We start from the raw sequence: 20747 nt of genomic DNA, 5'->3' as shown, positions 1-20747 counted from the left end.
AAATAAATACAACACAAATGCTACGAGTACTCGGCCAATCAGAAATGTTCAGCGCTGCAAGCTCCACCCAAAAGGTTCCTGTACTTTCGGAAAGTACTACCCCCCGAGCAGGAACGTTTTGGGGGGTAAAACAAAGCCCCCAGAACTAAATTTAGACCCTAGTTCCTGCGGTGGAAACGCACTGAGTTCCTCAAAAGGTTCCTAGTTCCGGGGTATAGTTCCTGCGGTGGAAACGCGGCTTTAACGAACTACACACAATACATGGCCTATTACACCACATTGATTGTAGCTTTTAATTCATTTATACTTGGTATGTGCTGTATATGTTCAACTCAGCACTTTCCCAGGGATCCACTTCCTCTTTCCCTGGGATCCACTTCCTCTTTCCCTGGGATCCACTTATTCTTTCCCTGGGATCCACTTCCTATTTCCCTGAGATCTACTTCCACTTTCCCAGGGATCCACTTCCTCTTTCCCAGGGATCCACTTCCTCTTTCCCTGGGATCCACTTGCTCTTTCCCTGGGAGGCACTTCCTCTTTCCCAGGGATCAATTTCTGCTTTTTCTGGGATCTACTTTCTTGTTCTCTGGGATAAATTTCATCTTTCTTAATTAATTGCCTGTCAGGGATAAATAAAGTTTATTGAATTGAATTTAATAGAATTTCCTTCTTATATTTGGATTGCAAGTTGCAGCCTCACAGTGTACAGTCAGTTTCCATTCAAATGATGCAGCAGATTTTCTATGGAACACTAGATGCAGTCCTTTTTAATGGTGCATAAACAGCCACCCAGACAGATTAAATAAACTCAAAATGCCCTTCGCAGCATAAAAATGTTTCAGTGAAAGAAAAGCTATTAGAGCCTTTTATCCTTAAACAGGCCATTTCTGCTCTGTATTCTGCAAATGGATGCAACAGGACTCAAGCGAGTTCCATTAAATACAGAATAAATAAAAGGTAACTGCTACATTTTCACATATTATTGTAAAACACTTTCTAAGTTTTTTAAATATCATTTCAGTTTGAATGTATGTTTTTGGCCCAAACAGTTTATGTGTGCGATGAAGGATATTTTAGATATTCACAGAAGCTGTTTTACAACCTTTACAATGACTGCTCTAGGGGCAATCATGAATTCACGGTTTAAAACAAAAAATAAACACATACACTGCATGTAATTCTAGGGCAGCTTGGAATACAACTTCTCAGTCAAATTTTACGGTTTATGCTGAAACGAAAAGAAAAATACAAAATTGAGAATTATTAGAACAGATATATTCACATTTCATATTTTGACTGAACCAACGATCATTCCAGACACCGCAGTGATTCGTAAATACATGCAGAGCATTTAAACAGCAGTTAAACAGGAAGGATTCCATCCTGTAGTTTCTCATGCCTACGTTTGAGGTGTTACTGCGTCTGAAATGCTCACGGACAGGTTGCACTGCATATAGATAGCAACAGATGTCACTTTATATAAAAGATAGCGCTGTATATAGATTGAAAACAATGCTGACATTTGACTGGGCACCCACACGTGTTACCATCTCCATCTGACGAGGGAAACTAACACAGGTTTATTTTTTTCTTTCTGAGGGCTCTCATCAACAATCATAACGCATGAACAAATCCTTCATTCCTGAGATTCAGGTACAACAGCCTGGGCGGATATTTATAGTATAACTGCAGGCTACTGGATTGATCCTTACAGTACCGAACAGTACAGCATTCTCAGCAGCCAAAACCCCAGAAAAAGACCCGATCAGAACCTGACACACGTTCACTTCACGGAACCTTCTGGAAATACAGCAACATTTTTACATACAAAATGTAGAAATCAATAAGGGAATACTGATAATACACAAATAACAGATATGTTTGAGAAGGAAAGAGAGACTCCCCTCACACACAAACACACACACACACACACACTTACACTTACACTTAGAAAGACGTGGATATATCATACACACATATTTATTATAATTATCACAAATGACACATAGATTAACAGTAAAAATGTTGAAAGTAAAAAAGTAAGAATGGGAAGATCATGCAGGTGTTTAATCAATGTGGAGGAAGCTCAGCAGAGGAGCTGGATGTTGGAGTTGTACGCCCATTAAAACCAAACAGGCAACTTTCCACTCAGCTTTTATGAATTATGGAACACCTGCACATCAACGTGGAGGAAGAGAGAGAAAATTGGACCCATGCAAAACACCACCTCCTGCCACCACCACCAACACCTGCACCTCCCACTTCCACCCCCACCCGCACCTGTACCTCCCACTCCAACCTTCCACCCCCCACTCCCACCCCAACCTCCCCTGCCACTCCACACACTCCTCCTCTCCAGGAAATTGTGGGAAATCGCGGGTCAGTCTAATGGGGAGGTCCAATGGCCTGCCACTGCTGATCATGCCACTGCCTCAACGTCTTGCCTTATTCAATCATTTGAAGGAGAAGAATGTACTTGTGGGTCCAAAGCTGAATTTGGCAGGTACAGACCTTGACTGTTTCGAAAAGCATAAATCCTATTCCCCAGTGTAGCAATTGGGTGCTGCAGATGATTGACACTTTTCACGCTGGATGACACTTGAAAAAAAAATTTTTTTTGTAAATTTGGCACCCAATGTGGGGTTGAGCTGGTCCAATTTGTAATGGTCAACCACAAACATGTTCATGCGCAACCGAAAGTACCAATCCGGGAGAGTTCAGACATCCACAGTTCAACTCTGAAACTCGTCAAGCAGACTTTGCACACCGCAGACTACAGTTCAGCTCACACAGAGTGGACTCAGAGGACGATCTTTCATATGCGGCCTTGGCATGCAGTCCATGGGTGCCTGATCAACCACCAGGGGTCACTACAGAGCAATGAAATGCAGACCCCTACCTGACTGGACCCTCCAAACCTGTGGCCAACACACCTGCAACCTGCCAGTGCCGATAATAATAAAATGTTATATTTTTAAACACTCTTTGAGCGTAATATCTTTAGACAGGTCAGGCTGCCCCTGGAGTAAAGCCACTCCCATCTCTATCTCTGGCTCCTTGCATTTTTTCTTGTTTTCTTGCTTCATTTTTAGAAGCGATTCAATGAAATATTGAAGTGTACCTCTGAAAGCATTCTCTACTCTTATGCAACTTGACCCCCACCCACACACACACACAGATAGACACAGACACACACTCATACACACACAGATGCACACACACACACACACACACACAAACACACACGCACACACACACATATACACACACATGCACACACACACACACACACACATATACACACACATGCACACACGCACACACACACCCAATCTGTAACTGCACCTGTATAACCCTTGAAGTACAGCACTCAAAGCACCTCACTGTAACTGCACCTGTATAATCCTGCCTGGCCTGAAGGGCAGACAGTTTTAGCCCACTGTCATTTTAACCCTTTGAAGTGTCAGTGTTCTAGAACTCAATTGCATTCAGTCACCAGCAGTGATTGTGACATCAGCATTAGAATGTTCAGTTAAGAACATTCTAATCACATATTTGTGACCTCACACCTTAAAGGGTCAAAGCCATGATCAGATCAGCCTCGAGAGATTCTGGTGTTTGGCAGGATTTCTGAGGCTGGTGATGTCATCGAGCGCAAGCCCCCCTTTACTCTCTCCCTGTCCCACCACTCTTCTCTCAGTGTGGAGCAGAAATGCAAGCTCTGAAACCTTACTCGAGGAGGCAAGTCAGTGCTGAGGTGTTCCTTTAGACCAGGGGTGGCTAACCCAGGTCCTGGAGAGCCACAGGGTCTGCTGGTTTTTGTTTTTACTCTGCACTTAATTGATCAATTAAAGCAGTTGATTACACAGTTAACTCACCTCACCTGGTTTCTTCAGTCTAAGCGGTTGGTGTATTTATGGTGAAAACAAAAACCAGCAGACCCTGCGGCTATCCAGGACCAGGGTTGGCCACCCCTGCTTTGGACCAATAGGCTCAAATGAGCATGACAGTGCTGCATTCGCACACTGCAAGGACAAATTAACCGAGTTCATTCTAATGCATGATGTGCAATAAATAACTGTGCAAAACACTGTGTAAAATACTAACCAAAACCTGCCTGCTACCACATTTAATTCAATAAATGTCAACAGAAACAGGTTAACAACTACTAAATGGCCCAGTTAAATGTTGGCTAATTTCACATAAAAGTGATTGACAAGTTGGCGCACTGTAATTCCTATCAACTGAATTTTGAATGTAAAATACCATACTTGGCTTAAAGAGATACTTCTTTTTAAAGTGGAAAGCAGGTGCTTGTGATTTCAAATTCTTATCTCAAGTGCATAATAATATTCCTTTGGTCGTCTCATAAGAAAACACACCCATCTGCTGGTCGGTGCTGGTATTGCACCCTCTTGTCGCACCCTCTTCAGTTTAATTAACTAGAGAAGCACTCCACCCTGATCTCAGTGAGTTTAATTAACTAGAGAAGGACTCCACCTGATCTCAGCGAGTTTAATTAACTAGAGAAGGACTCCACCTGATCTCGGTGAGTTTAATGTGCTGGAGAAGCACTCCAGACCTCTGTGGGTGTAAAGTTGTGTAAAGTTATTTTCCATTGGGCCCACTGGTGATTATTATGCATTGGGGCGGGGGGGTTAAATGCATGCATTGGGGTGGGGGGGGGGGGGTTAAATGTGTGCAGTGGGGTGGGGGGGGGGGTGGTAAATGTGTGCAGTGGGGTGGGGGGGTGGGTTAAATGCATGCATTGGGGTGGGGGTGGGGTGGTAAATGTGTGCAGTGGGGTGGGGGGGGGGTAAATCTGTGCATTGGGGGGGGGGGCGTTAAATGCTTGAACATTTATAAGTGGGGAGTAGAGAGGGTCCTGACACACTGCTCTGCAGACCCAATGTGGGCCCCCAAGGGCCAAATAAAGGAAGAAGAGCAGGATGAAAGGAAAGAGTGGGAGAATGAAAATGGAAATAAAGGAGGGGAGGTGAACAGAAGGTAGGAGGAGGAGAGGAGCAGGAGAATGGACACTGGAAGAAAGGAGGGGAGGTGAAGGAAGAACAGTAGGAAGAAGAAGGAGATGAATTATAGGCATGAATTATAAACGTGTGGGAAAAATGATCTTATTTCAGGGCACCAATTACTAATGGGGGGGGGGGGGGGCATGGATTGCTAATTTGAGGGAATGGATTACCGTTTTGAGGAAACAATATATCCAAATGTTCTCCTTTGAGACCTAGGGGGCTCTGTCATAAACATGGTCAATGACAAAAATAAATAAAAAATGAAAAAATCATTTCAGAGCAGTATTAAACAGGAACCCCTGAGTTTTAAAGGAAAAACATTTTCTTTAAAATAGATGTAAGCATTTATTTAGCAAACTTTTTGCGCATGGATATATAAACCATAAGACTGAACTTTATGGTTTGTTTGTATTTGATGTTATGTTATACCTTATCTTATTTTTGCTATTAATATATGAATATAGGTTATTGTTATTTTCTGCAATAAATAAATATTAAAGGAACTGCACTTCGGATTGGAAAATTATTGCCGGTGAGTTTTAAAGGGGATTCTCCTTAGCGAACAGTAAGAGAAGTAAACAATTGAACTAAAGGTAATGGGCCCAATTAAATTCTTTTTTAACCCTTTAATCGACAGAAGTGGGGTCGAGGCCGTTTCTTTGAAGGGCCTCGCGAATGCCATGGAATCGTCGGCGTAACGTACGCCATGTCCCAGAGCTTGACGCAAGCTACGTAAACTCTGTAGAGGCGGGGTCAAAGGGTGGGCTCGTGTAGCAGAGAAGGCGGTCAGAGACACGACTTCCTGCTCCGGGGGAAGCAAGAAACAACCGAAGACGGGGGCAAAGAAAATACACACATAACAGACGTAAGGTTCGCACAGTATTGTTCATTTTCATCTAGATATGTAGCATATATTGTGGAATGCAATATGCAAATGGTTGAATAAAATATATTCTCCGGATGTTCTGCTAATTAGACGCTTGCTAGTGCAAGTGGTGTCGGACTAGCCAGCTAATAAGAGCGCAATAAAGCTGGATGGCTGGCAGGGTTTGGACTCAATTTCAGACTCGAGACATAAATTCAGTTACAACTCTTCTGGTAAATGAACAGGCTAATGAACTCCCATTATGAAATTAAAATTGCAGCTCAAAGATGTTCCTGCATTTACGCGGTGTTTGCTATAATATGTGGCCTCCTTTTGCGGAAACACGCGATCACGAGCCCGTTAGCCTGCTAGCTAATGCTAGCGGGATTGACTGAGGCTTAGTTGAAGGGTACCGTTCAATGGCAGGTACCAGGTATATACGGAAACAAAAATGTGAACTGTAGTAAATTAAATGTGTCTTGATAAGCTGTAATGTTACGTCTGTTAGATGGCATATTCCAACAGTTTGGTAAATGAATTAGCAGCTAAAGATGAACTATTTTGGAGACGAGCTTGCTGAAGCTTTGTCGTAGACTGGTACTGTGATTTTTTGAATGGTCTTGCCAACTGCCTACGGCAGTTCTTAGACGAGTAGCGCGTATTGCACGCAGGTTGAGATTAAATACATTTAAATACACCCTTTTAGCTCTGTAGCAAACTGAATGTAACAGCTAGCCAGTCGGGATTTTAAAACTACAACGTTAGTCAGCCAACAAGCCCCTTGGCTAACTAAAGATACTGGTTACAACATGCGCGGTTCGCGAAGGAGGTCTATTGCAACCGGAGACACCTGTTTTGAAACGTACAGGTAGCTAACGTTAGAGTTATTTTAAGAGGTACGATCTTCCGAATTTATGAATTGCCTTATTCTAAATCACAGTTCGCGCTGTTTCGTCTGTGTGTTGCGTCATGGGACAAAAAAAAACAATATTTATACTTCTGTGTTTGACGCGCAATGATGGAGAAACAATGGGTCAATTGATTTGTGCTTAGCTGGAGTTTAAACCTAAGACCACAGAAGTGAATTACAAGTGAACAGCTCTCCAAATCTGTGAAATAAAGGCTAGCTATTCCAGTTATAATGCAGTTATGTGGTCTAGATGTTTAAACTCAAGCTAAGCACACAGCAATTGACCCAGTTTGATAGTTACTTGATGATGGTCATCATGTTTTGATTTGGGTTCATTGTGATTTGAAACGAATACACACAGGGTCTGCCTGACTTCTCACGGCTGATGTGTGTTTGTTACGGTCTGACTGCTGAAGTAACTGTAAGTGTTGGGGTGGTGTGTTAACTGAGTGTTGGGGTGGTGTGTTAACTGTAAGTGTTGGGGTGGTGTGTTAACTGAGTGTTGGGGTGGTTTGTTAACTGTAAGTGTTGGGGTGGTGTGTTAACTGTAAGTGTTGGGGTGGTGTGTTAACTGAGTGTTGGGGTGGTGTGTTAACTGTAAGTGTTGGGGTGGTGTGTTAACTGTAAGTGTTGGGGTGGTGTGTTAACTGAGTGTTGGGGTGGTTTGTTAACTGAGTGTTGGGGTGGTGTGTTAACTGTGAGTGTTGGGGTGGTGTGTTAACTGTAAGTGTTGGGGTGGTGTGTTAACTGAGTGTTGGGGTGGTTTGTTAACTGTAAGTGTTGGGTGGTGTGTTAACTGTAAGTGTTGGGGTGGTTTGTTAACTTTGTGTTGAGGTGGTTTGTTAACTGAGTGTTGGGGTGGTGTGTTAACTGAGTGTTGAGATGGTGTGTTAACTAAGTGTTGAGGTGGTTTGTTAACTGAGTGTTGGGGTCGTGTGTAAACTAAGTGTTGGGGTGGTGTGTTAACTAAGTGTTGAGGTGGTGTGTTAACTGTAAGTGTTGGGGTGGTTTGTTAACTTTGTGTTGAGGTGGTTTGTTAACTGAGTGTTGGGGTGGTGTGTTAACTGAGTGTTGAGATGGTGTGTTAACTAAGTGTTGAGGTGGTTTGTTAACTGTGAGTGTTGGGGTAGTGTGTTAACTGTAAGTGTTGAGGTGGTGTGTTAACTGTAAGTGTTGGGGTGGTGTGTTAACTGTAAGTGTTGGGGTGGTGTGTTAACTGTAAGTGTTGGGGTGGTGTGTTAACTGTAAGTGTTGGGGTGGTGTGTTAACTGAGTGTTGGGGTGGTGTGTTAACTGAGTGTTGGGGTGGTGTGTTAACTGAGTGTTGGGGTGGTTTGTTAACTAAGTGTTGGGGTGGTGTGTTAACTAAGTGTTGAGGTGGTGTGTTAACTGTAAGTGTTGGGGTGGTTTGTTAACTGAGTGTTGGGGTGGTGTGTTAACTAAGTGTTGGGGTGATGTGTTAACTGTGAGTGTTGAGGTGGTGTGTTAACTGTAAGTGTTGAGGTGGTGTGTTAACTGAGTGTTGGGGTGGTGTGTTAACTGAGTGTTGGGGTGGTGTGTTAACTGTAAGTGTTGGGGTGGTGTGTTAACTGAGTGTTGGGGTGGTGTTTTAACTGTAAGTGTTGGGGTGGTGTGTTAACTGTGAGTGTTGAGGTGGTGTGTTAACTGTAAGTGTTGAGGTGGTGTTAACTAAGTGTTGGGGTGGTGTGTTAACTGTGAGTGTTGGGGTGGTGTGTTAACTGAGTGTTGGGGTGGTGTGTTAACTGTAAGTGTTGGGGCGGTGTGTTAACTGTGAGTGTTGAGGTGGTGTGTTAGCTGTAAGTGTTGGGGTGGTGTGTTAGCTGTAAGTGTTGGGGTGGTGTGTTAGCTGTAAGTGTTGAGGTGGTGTGTTAACTGTAAGTGTTGGGGCGGTGTGTTAACTGAGTGTTGAGGTGGTGTGTTAACTGTGAGTGTTGAGGTGGTGTGTTAACTGTGAGTGTTGAGGTGGTGTGTTAACTGTGAGTGTTGGGGTGGTGTGTTAACTGTGAGTGTTGGGGTGGTGTGTTAACTGTAAGTGTTGGGGCGGTGTGTTAACTGTGAGTGTTGAGGTGGTGTGTTAGCTGTAAGTGTTGGGGTGGTGTGTTAGCTGTAAGTGTTGGGGTGGTGTGTTAGCTGTGAGTGTTGGGGTGGTGTGTTAACTGTAACTCGCAGAACAGTGGTATCTCTCACAGCTCCGACTGCTAAAGCTGGCAGTATACTCAGTAAGAAGAAAGAACTTCAGGATTGAGAACCACCGGCGAACATGTCCACGAACACTGTTGTCGGCATACTCAGTGAGAACACCGCACCGTTTAAAGTCACTCCACGCCGCTGGGGCGTGAATAATTACGAGGCAGCTATTAACCGGGGCTGGAATGTCGCCCAGACCTCCGTCTCACGGCTACGCCATGGTTGTATAAAGAGAAGGGCTACGCGAGATCACAACACACAACAAAAAGTTTAAAGTGTTTAAAGTGGCTTTAGTTTATCTAGCTATGCAAAAGAAGAAGAAAAGGTGAAGAAGATGGTACGTTCGCCCTCTAAATCAGAGTAGGATGGAGAATGGAGAGTCTTGTCTGTACATTCGGCAAATGCGAGTTTAGACGAGGGGGCCCACTTTCTCTTATTTCCGAATGTGTGCTAGGCGTTTTGATGACTTGCTGAAACGAGTAGCACCATTCATCAAACATGCGGGAACTCACAGAATTCCCATCTCTACAGAAGAGAGATTGGCGTTGACTCTCCGTACATTAGCCCTCTGAACTCTCAACCGTGACGTACCCAACTATGTGATATTTGGACCAATAGCTGAGATGGGGAGGTCGGAGAACAAGAAATAACTTTTAGAAAAGTTCTCCCTGGAGGCCGTCGTACACTGCACCGTATGAACAAACAACACTGTGTCTTTTTGTTCGTCAGTTGTTCTGATTGCTTCGTTTTGCTCAAAAAGTTCTACTTCGTATGAAGTATACTGCCTACTTAAACAGTGACAATGCTAAGTGTTCATTCATTGTCTGTATTATTATGAATAACTTGTTGCGTTTGGTTTAAAATGTTTGTAAAGCACTTTGTGCACCTGCAAGAGAAAAGTGCTGAATAATGGCATTGCTATTATTCTTAATGTTTTAGGGCAATTTAAAAGTACTTTCTACCTGAGCATGACAATATAAAGTTGCTTATATAATGATTAAACTTCTTTCACGTTTTGTATGCTTTGGAGCACAGATTTAATATGACCAGTGTGTCCACAAAAAAGAAGGCACATTATTAACATTACAAAGCAGAGTCAAAGTAAGGCCTTTTAGTCAACCGCAAGTGGCCCATTTCACTAAATGAGCCAACAATTATTATTCGCACCAGCACTCTATTGTTTTTTTCCTCAGTTTATACAAGAATATGAGTTTAGATGTAAGCTTTAGTCTAATTACTAAATTACAGCTTGTAAAGATGAGGTGCTGACTGGGATCGCACATGTCACATCCGTCATGTTTTTGAGGGAAAGTTTCTGCAAAACGATTATGACTCTGTATATTCAGCTAAGTTAGACAGAGGTCATATGACCAGCTTTATATTGGAACTTATTGGTGTCTTGACATTTTCCCTCCTGTTTTTGAGGGCTGTGTATTTGTTGGTAGCTTTTGCTAGCCGTTACAGTACTGACTTCTGTCCAGAGAGGGTTGCATAGCGTTTTGCATTTATACGCCGTATGCATTTGTGCGGCTGGATACTGAAACAATTCAGGATAAGCACCTTGCATAAGGATGCAATGGCAGTGTTCTATGTGGGAATCGAACCTGCAACCTTTAGGTTATTACAAGCCCAGTTCCCTAACCAATACACTACACTGGAGACTACATAGCTATACTGTCAGTTTTCAATATTACTCTCATGATATGAACATAAACTGCTTTCAGTTAATAATTATTGGTTTATGATGATCTATTGATAACCATTCTTTAGCATATCAGCATTTTGCACACTGTCCTGCCTGTAAAAAAAAAAAAAAACAGTTGCATCTGTAACACTGTTGTTTGATTGGTCCGGGATTGCATTACCTCTGTGTTACCAGGGCGATCCACAACCAGGCCAATGGCGGACGGGAGGATCTACGTGGGGAACCTTCCTCCGGACGTGCAGGAGCGGGACATAGAGGACCTGTTCTTCAAATACGGAAAGATCCGCGACATCGAGCTGAAGAACAACCGCGGCACCATCCCCTTCGCCTTCGTCCGCTTTGAGGACCCCCGGTGAGGCATGCACCCCCAAACACGTCCCAGCATGCACCCCCAAACCTCCCAGCATGCACCCCCAAACACGTCACAGCATGCACCCACAAACATGTCCCAGCGTCCACCGCCAAACACGTCCCAGCATGCACCGCCAAACACATCCCAGCATGCACCCCCAAACACGTCCCAGCATGCACCCCCAAACACGTCCCAGCGTTCACCCCCAAACACGTCCCAGCGTGCACCGCCAAACACGTCCCAGCGTGCACCCCCAAACACGTCCCAGCGTGCACCCCCAAACATGTCCCAGCATACACCCCCAAACATGTCCCAGCGTCCACCGCCAAACATGTCCCAGCATGCACCCCCAAACGCGTCACAGCATGCACCGCCAAACGCGTCCCAGCATGCACCGCCAAACACGTCCCAGCATGCACCCCAAACATGTCCCAGCATGCACCCCAAACATGTCCCAGCATGGACCCCAAACATGTCCCAGCATGCACCCCCAAACCTCCCAGTATGCACCCCCAATCATGTCCCAGCATGGACCCCAAACATGTCCCAGCATGCACCCCAAACATGTCCCAGCATGGACCCCAAACATGTCCCAGCGTGCACCGCCAAACATGTCCCTGTACGCACATGTCCCAGGGTTTCTCTGTTCCTGCCAATACATTCTGTGAATTAAGGGATGCCTATGGGGGCAGTTTGTGTCTGTAACTGGTGTGCTCATGTCGGTAACTGTGGGGTGCTTGTGTACGTAACTGTGGGGTGCTTGTGTCTGTAACTGTGGGGTGCTTGTGTGTTGGTAGCGGTTTGTCTGTAACTGGGGTGCTTGTGTCTGTAACTGTGGAGTGCTTGTGTGTTGGTAGCGGTTTGTCTGTAACTGTGGGGTACTTGTGTCTGTAACTGTGGAGTGCTTGTATGTTGGTAGCGGTTTGTCTGTAACTGGGGTGCTTGTGTCTGTAACTGTGGAGTGCTTGTGTGTTGGTAGCGGTTTGTCTGTAACTGTGGGGTACTTGTGTCTGTAACTGTGGAGTGCTTGTGTCTGTAACTGTGGGGCGCTTGTGTCTAACTCTGGGGTGCTTGTGTCTGCAACTCTAGGGCAGTGCTGGTAACAGTTTGTCTGTAACTCTGGGGTGCTTGTGTCTGTAACTGTAGGGCTCTTGTGTCTGTAACTGTAGGGCTCTTGTGTGTTGGTACGGTTTGTCTGTAACTGTGGAGTGCTTGTGTCTGTAACTGTGGGGTGCTTGTGTCTGTAACTCTGGGGCGCTTGTGTCTGTAACTCTAGGGCAGTGCTGGTAACAGTTTGTCTGTAACTCCGGGGTGCTTGTGTCTGTAACTGTAGGGCTCTTGTGTGCTTTGTCCTGCAGGGACGCAGAAGACGCCGTGTATGGACGCAACGGCTACGGGTTCGGCGACTGTAAGCTCCGTGTGGAATACCCGCGCTCGTCCTCCAAGTTCAGCAGCCCCATGGGAGGGGGCCCCCGGGGCCGCTTTGGCCCCCCCTCCCGGCGCTCAGAGTTCCGCGTAATTGTGACAGGTACGTAGGAGCCCCCACCACCCCGCTGCTGCACAGCCCCCCCCCCTCACACCACACAGTGCACTGCACTACAGACCCCCTCACACCACAGCCCAAGAAGCCATTACCGGTCAACACTTCACACACACACACACACACACACACACACACACACACACAGGTACGTAACAGCCCCTACCCCACAGCTGCAGCAGCTCAATCCGGACTACAGACCCACTCACACCACACAGTGCACTTCACTACTGGAGAACTGTAGTTTGATGGTGCTGTGTGTGTTTAGAATGTAACATTATTAGAACATAGATTGCAACAAATGCGTGATATTCTAAATTTGAGCGCGAGTTCTGTTTACTCTTATTGGTAGCATCCTCACTCTCCAACATTTCTATGGGGACAGGTACAATTACACACATACACACACACATGCATACACACAGGGCTTCTGTAAAACCCTGCTCTAGACGAGCGAGTGTGGCTGTGTGATGATGTCATCAGCGTGCGCCCTCCGCAGGCCTCCCCCCGACGGGCAGCTGGCAGGACCTGAAGGACCACATGCGGGAGGCGGGGGACGTGTGCTTCGCTGACGTGCAGCGGGACGGCGAGGGCGTGGTCGAGTTCCTGCGCAGAGAGGACATGGAGTACGCGCTCCGCCGCCTCGACAGGACCGAGTTCCGCTCGCACCAGGTGAGCGCACCTGCGTATTACTGCACCTGCAGGTATACACGTCCATGGTTAGACACGCCCACGCCTGCGGGTAGACATGCCCACACCCACGGTTAGACACGCCCACACCTGCAAGTAGCCACAGCCACAAATGGATTTTCATTGCAGTTGTGTTTTTGGCCTGCAGGGGGAGATGTTGTGCTAATGTGGTTCTGTGTGTGTCCTGCAGGGGGTGATGGTGTACTAATGCGGTTCCGTTTGTGTCCTGCAGGGGGTGATGATGTGCTAATGCGGTTCTGTTTGTGTCCTGCAGGGGGCGATGGTGTGCTAATGCGGTTCTGTTTGTGTCCTGCAGGGGGCGATGGTGTGCTAATGCGGTTCTGTTTGTGTCCTGCAGGGGGCGATGGTGTGCTAATGCTGTTCTGTTTGTGTCCTGCAGGGGGCGATGGTGTGCTAATGCGGTTCTGTTTGTGTCCCGCAGGGGGAGACTGCTTATATCCGGGTGCATGAGGAGAGGGGTTCCAGCTGGGGGCGCTCACGGTCCCGCTCCAGGTCGCGGGGTCGTTACTCTCCTCCTTACCAAAGCAGGGCCTCCCCGCCCCCCCCGCTACCATTCCCCCCCACCCAGACGCCACTCCTCCCGCCACAGCCCCCCCTCACGCCACAGCCCACCCTCACGCCACAGCCCCCCCTCACACCACAGCCCACCCCGCCATTACCGATAAACACACACACACACACACACCCCAGCCCAACATTACCGATAAACACACACACACACTCACTCACACACCCACACCCCAGCCCAACATTACCGATAAACACACACACACTCACACACCCACACCCCAGCCCACCATTACCGATAAACACACACACACACTCACTCTCACACCCCAGCCCACCATTACGATAAACACACACACTCACACACACCACAGCCCACCCCGCCATTAACGGTAAACACACACACACACACACCACTGCCCACCTCACCATTATTGGTAAACACAGATTACGCAACAGGCTACACAACGGTATTTTAGTTTTATTTTCTTCCCTGTTAATTTACATTCCATTATCAGGACTGTTCCCCAAGGCCTTAATCTGTAGAATCTCCCAGAGAGACGGTTTTGGGAGGCAGAGCATCTGGGGCAGGAGCCAATGGCAGGAGAGAGCTGCACAGAGTGGCTGGGGGAGGAGCCAATAGCAGGAGAGAGCCGCACAGAGTGGCTGGGGCAGGAGCGCCTCGCGCAGAGCGTCTGAAAGACTGTGGACACACTCGCTTCGGACGGCTCTGGACACGGTGCTGCCCCACGTCGTGAGCACAGCGTTACCATGGTGACCCCTCGCAGCTCTGTTCTTCTATCTGGAATGTTCCAAAGCGCCGCCTGTCGTCACGGAAACCTGAATTTCCAGACGTGTGCTCTGGCCAACTTCTCCTTCTAGACAATTGTTTGTGTACTTTTTTTTTTTTCTCCCAGTAACTGAAACAAAACCGTTTTAAACTGGTTTCTACACCCGAGTTGTCATCGTGTACTTTGTATCCTGTAATTGCAGTTTATAAAAGTTTTTTTTTGTTTGTTTCATTTTGTTTTTGGTTTTTTTCAATTAAAAGATTAAATCAAAAGAACTGCTCCTGACTGTTGCTGTTGTCTGCATTTGAGTGCTGTGTCCATTCTCCATATTACTGGTGTGCTCCTCATGGCCATGAATTGATAGTAGTCAGATGTTGTTCACTGTATAAAACGTATTTTATAAGACACAGTATTGACTCCATAGAGCATGAATTCTGTGGAGACTGGTGATTTCTGTCGAAGACCGAAGGGGGACGTGACAAAGGTGGTGGACTATAAATAATATCAACTGAAATGCAGGATACAGGTGATACACTGACAGGCACACTGAGCTGTTTTGAGAGGGTATAGTGTTCTATCTTTTACAATACATTTGTTAGAGTATTGTGTGCAGTTCTGGGGACCGCACTATTAGAAAGATATAGAAGCTCTGGAAAAGGTTCAAAGAAGAGCAACCAAAATGATTAAAAATGGTATGAAAGATAAAAGCTATGAGGAAAGACTTAAGATGCTTAATTGTTGGTTGTTGTGTTCTGTCTGAAAGGCAAACTATGACTGAGCTGTGTTTTAAGTCATAACAGCAGTTTCTAGTGCACGTTAAATATGGTAATTCATCAGTTATGAATTCCACAAGCCAGTTTAAATTTCGCTAAAGTGACAGAAACACGCAGGAGTTGGGGGTTGCCAGGAATGTGTGTGTCACTGACTAAACTCTCCACTCCCACTGCTATCAATAGTGTCACGTGATTACGTATTTTTGTAGGCCAACTCCGGAGTTACTTCCGCCATGGGCTGCCTCGAATAATTTCCCATTCATTTTCCCCCATAGACATTTATTTTTGTCAAAAACAAGGTCTGTGGTTAACATATGTCGAAGAGAGTTTCTCGTTTTGCTCCACGAGATAAAGTACACCCATTTATGTATCAACCATGAATTTGGAAGCCGTTATGTGCTTTAAAAAAGTAAGTTGCTAACAAGCTGCTATGTTGAAACTACAACGGTCGTCACGTGCAGGCGGGCTCGTAAGTAAACTTGAGATGCTGCTAGCCACCAAAGTTGCTACTCTGCTATTTCACATTGCGTTGGTTTGTTAACTTAATATGACTCGTGAGTAATGAATTTTCTCCACCAAATCACTAACACAAACCACTTCGTTCACACAATCTCATTTCATGCGGCTAGCTAACGTTTCACTGAAAAGTAGTCTCACTCACCCAGAATATTCTGTCTTTACATGGTTGAAGAATGTTTTCTTGCTGTGTTGTACTCGGTAACACGCCGTGTCCAAATTCCATTTTGCTCTTAGCTCTGGTTATTTCAACTAGCTCCAGGCCAGCACGGCAGTGAAACCTAAAATTCTTCAGACAGCATGCTGATAAACCCGACGTTTAAGTACGCACAGCGGTGTCCAATTCTTGAAATATCTGCCAATATTAAACTCAAATGTCTTATTTCTAATCACTTAAAAAAAAAAAAAAATCTTGTTCTAGCCAATGTAGACCACGTGGAGGTTGAATCTGCACCGTGGAATTGAGAGGTAACTAAAAAATGACTATTAGTACCACAGAACTACTGTTCTAGTTGAATGAACAGGCATGACAGGCCTAGACTTAACTTCAGAGTGGATCTAGCATCCTCATAGGCTGACAAATGTACCTGGACCAGTTTTTCTTGGTTCATCTTCACATTCAGATTGAAATATTTTAATTTGATGCTGTAAGTGTCTTTTTTTATACAATGTTGTTTGTTAGAAACACCATTTGTAATTATCTGCTAGTATCCTGGGTTAAACCCAGGTTATAGCCTACATGGCCACCGGAACAACGGGGGCCAAACTCCCATTTGACCCGGCACGACACATATTTTCATTTTCAGAAAACACAACCTATTGTCACAAAATATTTACAGTGTAGCTTTTTTTAACCAATTTTTCTTATAAACAGCACTGTTGATTTCGATGGTAACTATTTTCAGTATTATGGTTCCATTCTGCGTTGATAGAGAAGCGTACATTTAGTCAATGGTGCTGTGGTGGGACCATAGACCGTATAAGGTTGGGACAGAAACGCTGTTGAAAATAAACAGGCACCGTGACACCATAAAGGTGTGTTTTTGAAGAACGGACGCTATTTTAAACAGCATAAACTGTTGAAACGTGCAGCTGAAAATGGTGTGTTGTTCTGGACCAGTCGTTTGTTTAGCAGGTGAATTATGACTGGTTCAGAATGATACGCTGTTGGCTGTCGCAGTGCATGGGTGACGCCTGGCTGTCTAACCCCCACAGGATGGTAAATGGACTGCATTTATATAGTGCTTTTATCTGTATAACCAAAGCGCTTTACAATTGATGCCTCTCATTCACACACACACTCACACGCCAACGGCGAAAGGCTGCCTTGCAAGGCGCCAAGCAGCTCGTTGGGAGCAATTAGGCGTTAGGTGTCTTGCTCAGGGACACTTCGACACTCCCAGGGTAGGGGATCGAACCCGGCAACCCTCCGACTGCCAGACAACCACTCTTACCTCCTGAGCTATGTCTCCCCCACTCAGACACACAAAACCTACAAAGCACAACAGCACAATAACAGTACAAAAACAAAACAGAACAGCTGTATTTTTAAAAAATCAGCCTTTATTTCCATTGTTGTATTCAACTTTATGATATAATGGATTTTTCATAGACAGCAATGTGCAGTTTATACCTTTGTTCAAATAGTAAAATTATTTCCATTTTGATTAGCATAAATCGGGTATAATAAGGTTCTTAAAATCATATAAATCTCACCCCAGCCTTCACTGACGGCTCCCTACCACATATGCACCTTTCAAATTCACAACATTTTTCATTTTAAATATTTATACACGTACGCAAGGACGCGCACACACACACACACCACCCTGTACCACTGAAAGAAATGACAGTGGTGGCAAAACTGACAGGTGAGACCAGGAAGCAGACAAATTATGTGAAGCCACCATTACAGGGCCACAGCTCCACGAAAGAGCTACAGCAACAGACACATCTTTACAGTGTGCAGCATTATGAAGACAAAGTAAAGAGAAACAGTGTCAGGTGCAGTTATGGCACACGTAACCCTCAACTTTAAGGCCTTTTCTAAGACGCGCGTTTTGGCAAATAAAAGTTGTGCACTGACACTCTAAGACAGGAATATTCTACTCCATACTGTCTATGAAATATGCTTGTGTGCGCACATGAGTGCACGAGTGTTTCATATTGCTATGGTGTCTGTTCCCTCAGACACAGTGGAGTGCATTCTGAATTAATCTGGCTCCTCACTTTTGCGCATTACCACACATCTGACTGCAGGTGGCAGCACATAACAAGAAAATGAATGTCACAATCTGTCTCATTTCTGAGTTACTACACTCCTGAACATGGATGGGTGGAAAGGGCGAAACGAGCTCAGACAGGATGACACTCACAACATTAACGATAGACAGCCCCGTCCCTTTCCCCAATAAAAAAAGTAAAAATTGTATATCAAACGTACATTTCGACGTCTGAATAAATTTAATGTGAAATAAAATCAAGTAAATTTTTTTTTTTTTTAAAGGTAGATGCTGCACTTCATTAGCAATGAAAGAAGAGGGTTTCCCCGGTTCCCGTTTGTGATCAGAATCTGAAAGACTGATACCAGTTCACCCACACTAAGAGTCTGAACACCCATCACCCTATGGGGTTGTGGAGATTTAAAACAGCGACATGGTCTGAATGGACTATGTACAGCAGGAGACAAAGACATAACAATGGTTCTGCTGTCTCTATAGCCCGACCAAGGAGCGGTACAGTCCTCACCTACACTAGAACTACACCCCTTCTCACATACCTTTCAGGTTCAGGACAGGTTACCATTCTGAGCTGCTGGGATACAGCTTGTGTTCTCTGTTCACTCTCACCTGACCACTTTATCTGGAGGAACCGCAGAACACGCCAGAAGCAACTTTCTGACAAAACAGCTTCCGATTGCGATCGTACAGCATCTGAAAAATGAGTCTGCATCTTCAGTCGTTTTGAAATCAAAGGCTGTTGTGATTGGTCTCGACTCACAGATAACCTGGCTCTGGTGCAGTGCTGGTGCTGTATTAGACTGCTGTGCTGAAATGCGTACGCAACCTTCCAGTCTCACCTGCTGATATTCACTTTCTCCATTCCGCACTGGCTCTCCCCATCCCTCTCTCTCACTTCTCCCCCTCCCGTTCTCTCCTCATCCCCCTGTCTTCTCTTCCTCTCTCCGTCTGTCTTTCTCTTCTCCACCTCCCCTTTCTCTTCCCCTCTTTCATCTATTCCTCACTCTCCCTTTTCATCTTCATTCATCCCTCTTTGCACTTTTTTCTCTCAATCCATCTCTCCTTTCTCTTTCTCCCTCGTTCTGACTGGATGTCTCCCATCCTCTCTCTCTTCTCCACTCTTCCTCTTTCTCCTCTATCCATTCTGTCCTCACTTTCTCTGCTTTAAGGTGTGCTGTGCTGAGACACATTGTGATGTCAGCAGTGATGTTACAAGGCCAAAGCCACACCCAGGAACTGCCTGTCCTGTTCTCAGGTCACACCAGTGACAGCTCTCATCTCCATCAGGAAAAGACTCAGATATGTACAGACACCCTGAAAGTAAAGAGCTTCACCATAATAAAGGCAGGAGGAAAATCTCTGTCGCAAAAGAGTGCTTGTTGTTAGAGAAAAAAGTTGTCCAGTACCAAGAATCACCAGAATCTCCATCACGATTGACTCACTCTTCCCAAAGAGCACATCAGGCATGAATAATCAATCTTCAGAACCTGAACCCAGCAGCACTGAGGCGAATAAGTGAGTCCTCAGTCCACTGTCTGGCAGGACACGGGCCCCCAGAGAAGAGTAACCGGCACCCTCCTCCCAAAAGCATTCCAGAGATTTGGGCAGGACAGGCGGGAGATCCGAAGGGTCGCTCCTCAGGAGGGGCAGTTAGACATTTAGTGTTGCTGTCATGGCGATGGAGCTGTGCTATCTGGGATATGCAGATGGCTGAAAGGTTGTGGACTCCTCGTTGTGATTCTGGTTCTGGCCCTGGTCCTGGTTCTGGTCGTGGACCCTGGTGCTAGGTCTTTATGACATGGCCCAGCTGAGAGGCTATAGGCGAGCAGAAAGGATGGGACAGAAGCTTTGGAGACTGGGGTCCTGCAGAGTTCTGCCCAGTTCAGAGAAGCACGCCCCATTGGGGACGGGGTTACCCCTCTGATTTATGTCAATCATCTTAAGGGCTGTTGCACCCTCAGAAAGCAGACACAGACAGACACACATACACGCAGACAGGGCCGTGGGTTTAGCTCCCTCTGGTTGAGTCGGACAGACGGACAGACGGATCCAAGGAGTTCAGCCCACTCTGGTGGAGGTGGAGAGACAGAGCTGTGGGGCTGGGCTCTCTCTGGTTCAGGCAGACAGATGGACAGACGGACAGAGCCCAGGGGTTTGGCCCAGTCTGGTGGAGGTGGAGAGACAGAGCTGTAGGGCTGGGCTCTCACTGGTTCAGACGGACAGACGAACAGACAGACAGATCCCAGGAGTTTGGCCCAGTCTGGTGGAGGTGGAGAGACAGAGCTGTGGGGCTGGGCTCTCTCTGGTTCAGGCAGACAGACGGACAGAATGCCTCAGACTCGGGAGAGGAAGTTGAGGTTGAGGCAGGCGGGGATGTGTAGGGTCTCCAGACTGAGGGCGGAGGGGGTGTAGGGGAACAGCACAGGGAAGGTGTGCTTAGTGTCCACCAGCAGCTGACCACTGTCATTGCGATCCTGCAACTGACCCTGTGTGTGAGAGAGGGAGGGGGAGGGAGTGAGAGAGGGGGAAGAGACAGAGAGTGGGGAGGAGGGGGAGAGAGAGAGGCAAGGAGAGGGACAGAAAAGGAGGGAGAGAGG

At 46.0% G+C, this 20747-nt stretch overlaps 2 protein-coding genes across 6 annotated transcripts in view; one reads left to right on the top strand and one right to left on the bottom strand.

Annotated features, from left to right (window-relative positions):
* The first annotated feature begins 5766 nt into the window (after positions 1 to 5766).
* On the top strand, positions 5767 to 14018 carry LOC118212153 (serine/arginine-rich splicing factor 9-like). The gene is given in 6 exon segments (XM_035389788.1): positions 5767 to 5898; positions 10895 to 11072; positions 12431 to 12600; positions 13112 to 13284; positions 13745 to 13861; positions 13863 to 14018. Coding segments are annotated over 5 exon segments (744 nt in total). The 5' UTR covers positions 5767 to 5898; positions 10895 to 10914; the 3' UTR covers positions 13989 to 14018.
* A 3437-nt stretch (positions 14019 to 17455) lies between these two features.
* myo5b (myosin VB) overlaps positions 17456 to 20747 on the bottom strand; it is a 73615-nt gene continuing 70323 nt past the window's right edge. For 4 of the 5 annotated variants that reach the window (XM_035391329.1, XM_035391326.1, XM_035391331.1 and 1 more), the window contains one exon: positions 17456 to 20636. In XM_035391329.1, the coding sequence (XP_035247220.1) occupies positions 20484 to 20636 (153 nt within the window). In that variant the 3' untranslated portion in view covers positions 17456 to 20483. The remainder of the gene's footprint in view (positions 20637 to 20747) is intronic. The other variant, XM_035391328.1, reaches the window with a different exon arrangement.

Source organism: Anguilla anguilla, chromosome 14 (genome assembly GCF_013347855.1).
Source record: "Anguilla anguilla isolate fAngAng1 chromosome 14, fAngAng1.pri, whole genome shotgun sequence".
Lineage (NCBI taxonomy): Eukaryota > Metazoa > Chordata > Actinopteri > Anguilliformes > Anguillidae > Anguilla > Anguilla anguilla.
The sequence above is the reverse complement of the archived record's forward strand: the minus strand, read 5'-3'. Positions and strand labels throughout refer to the sequence as shown.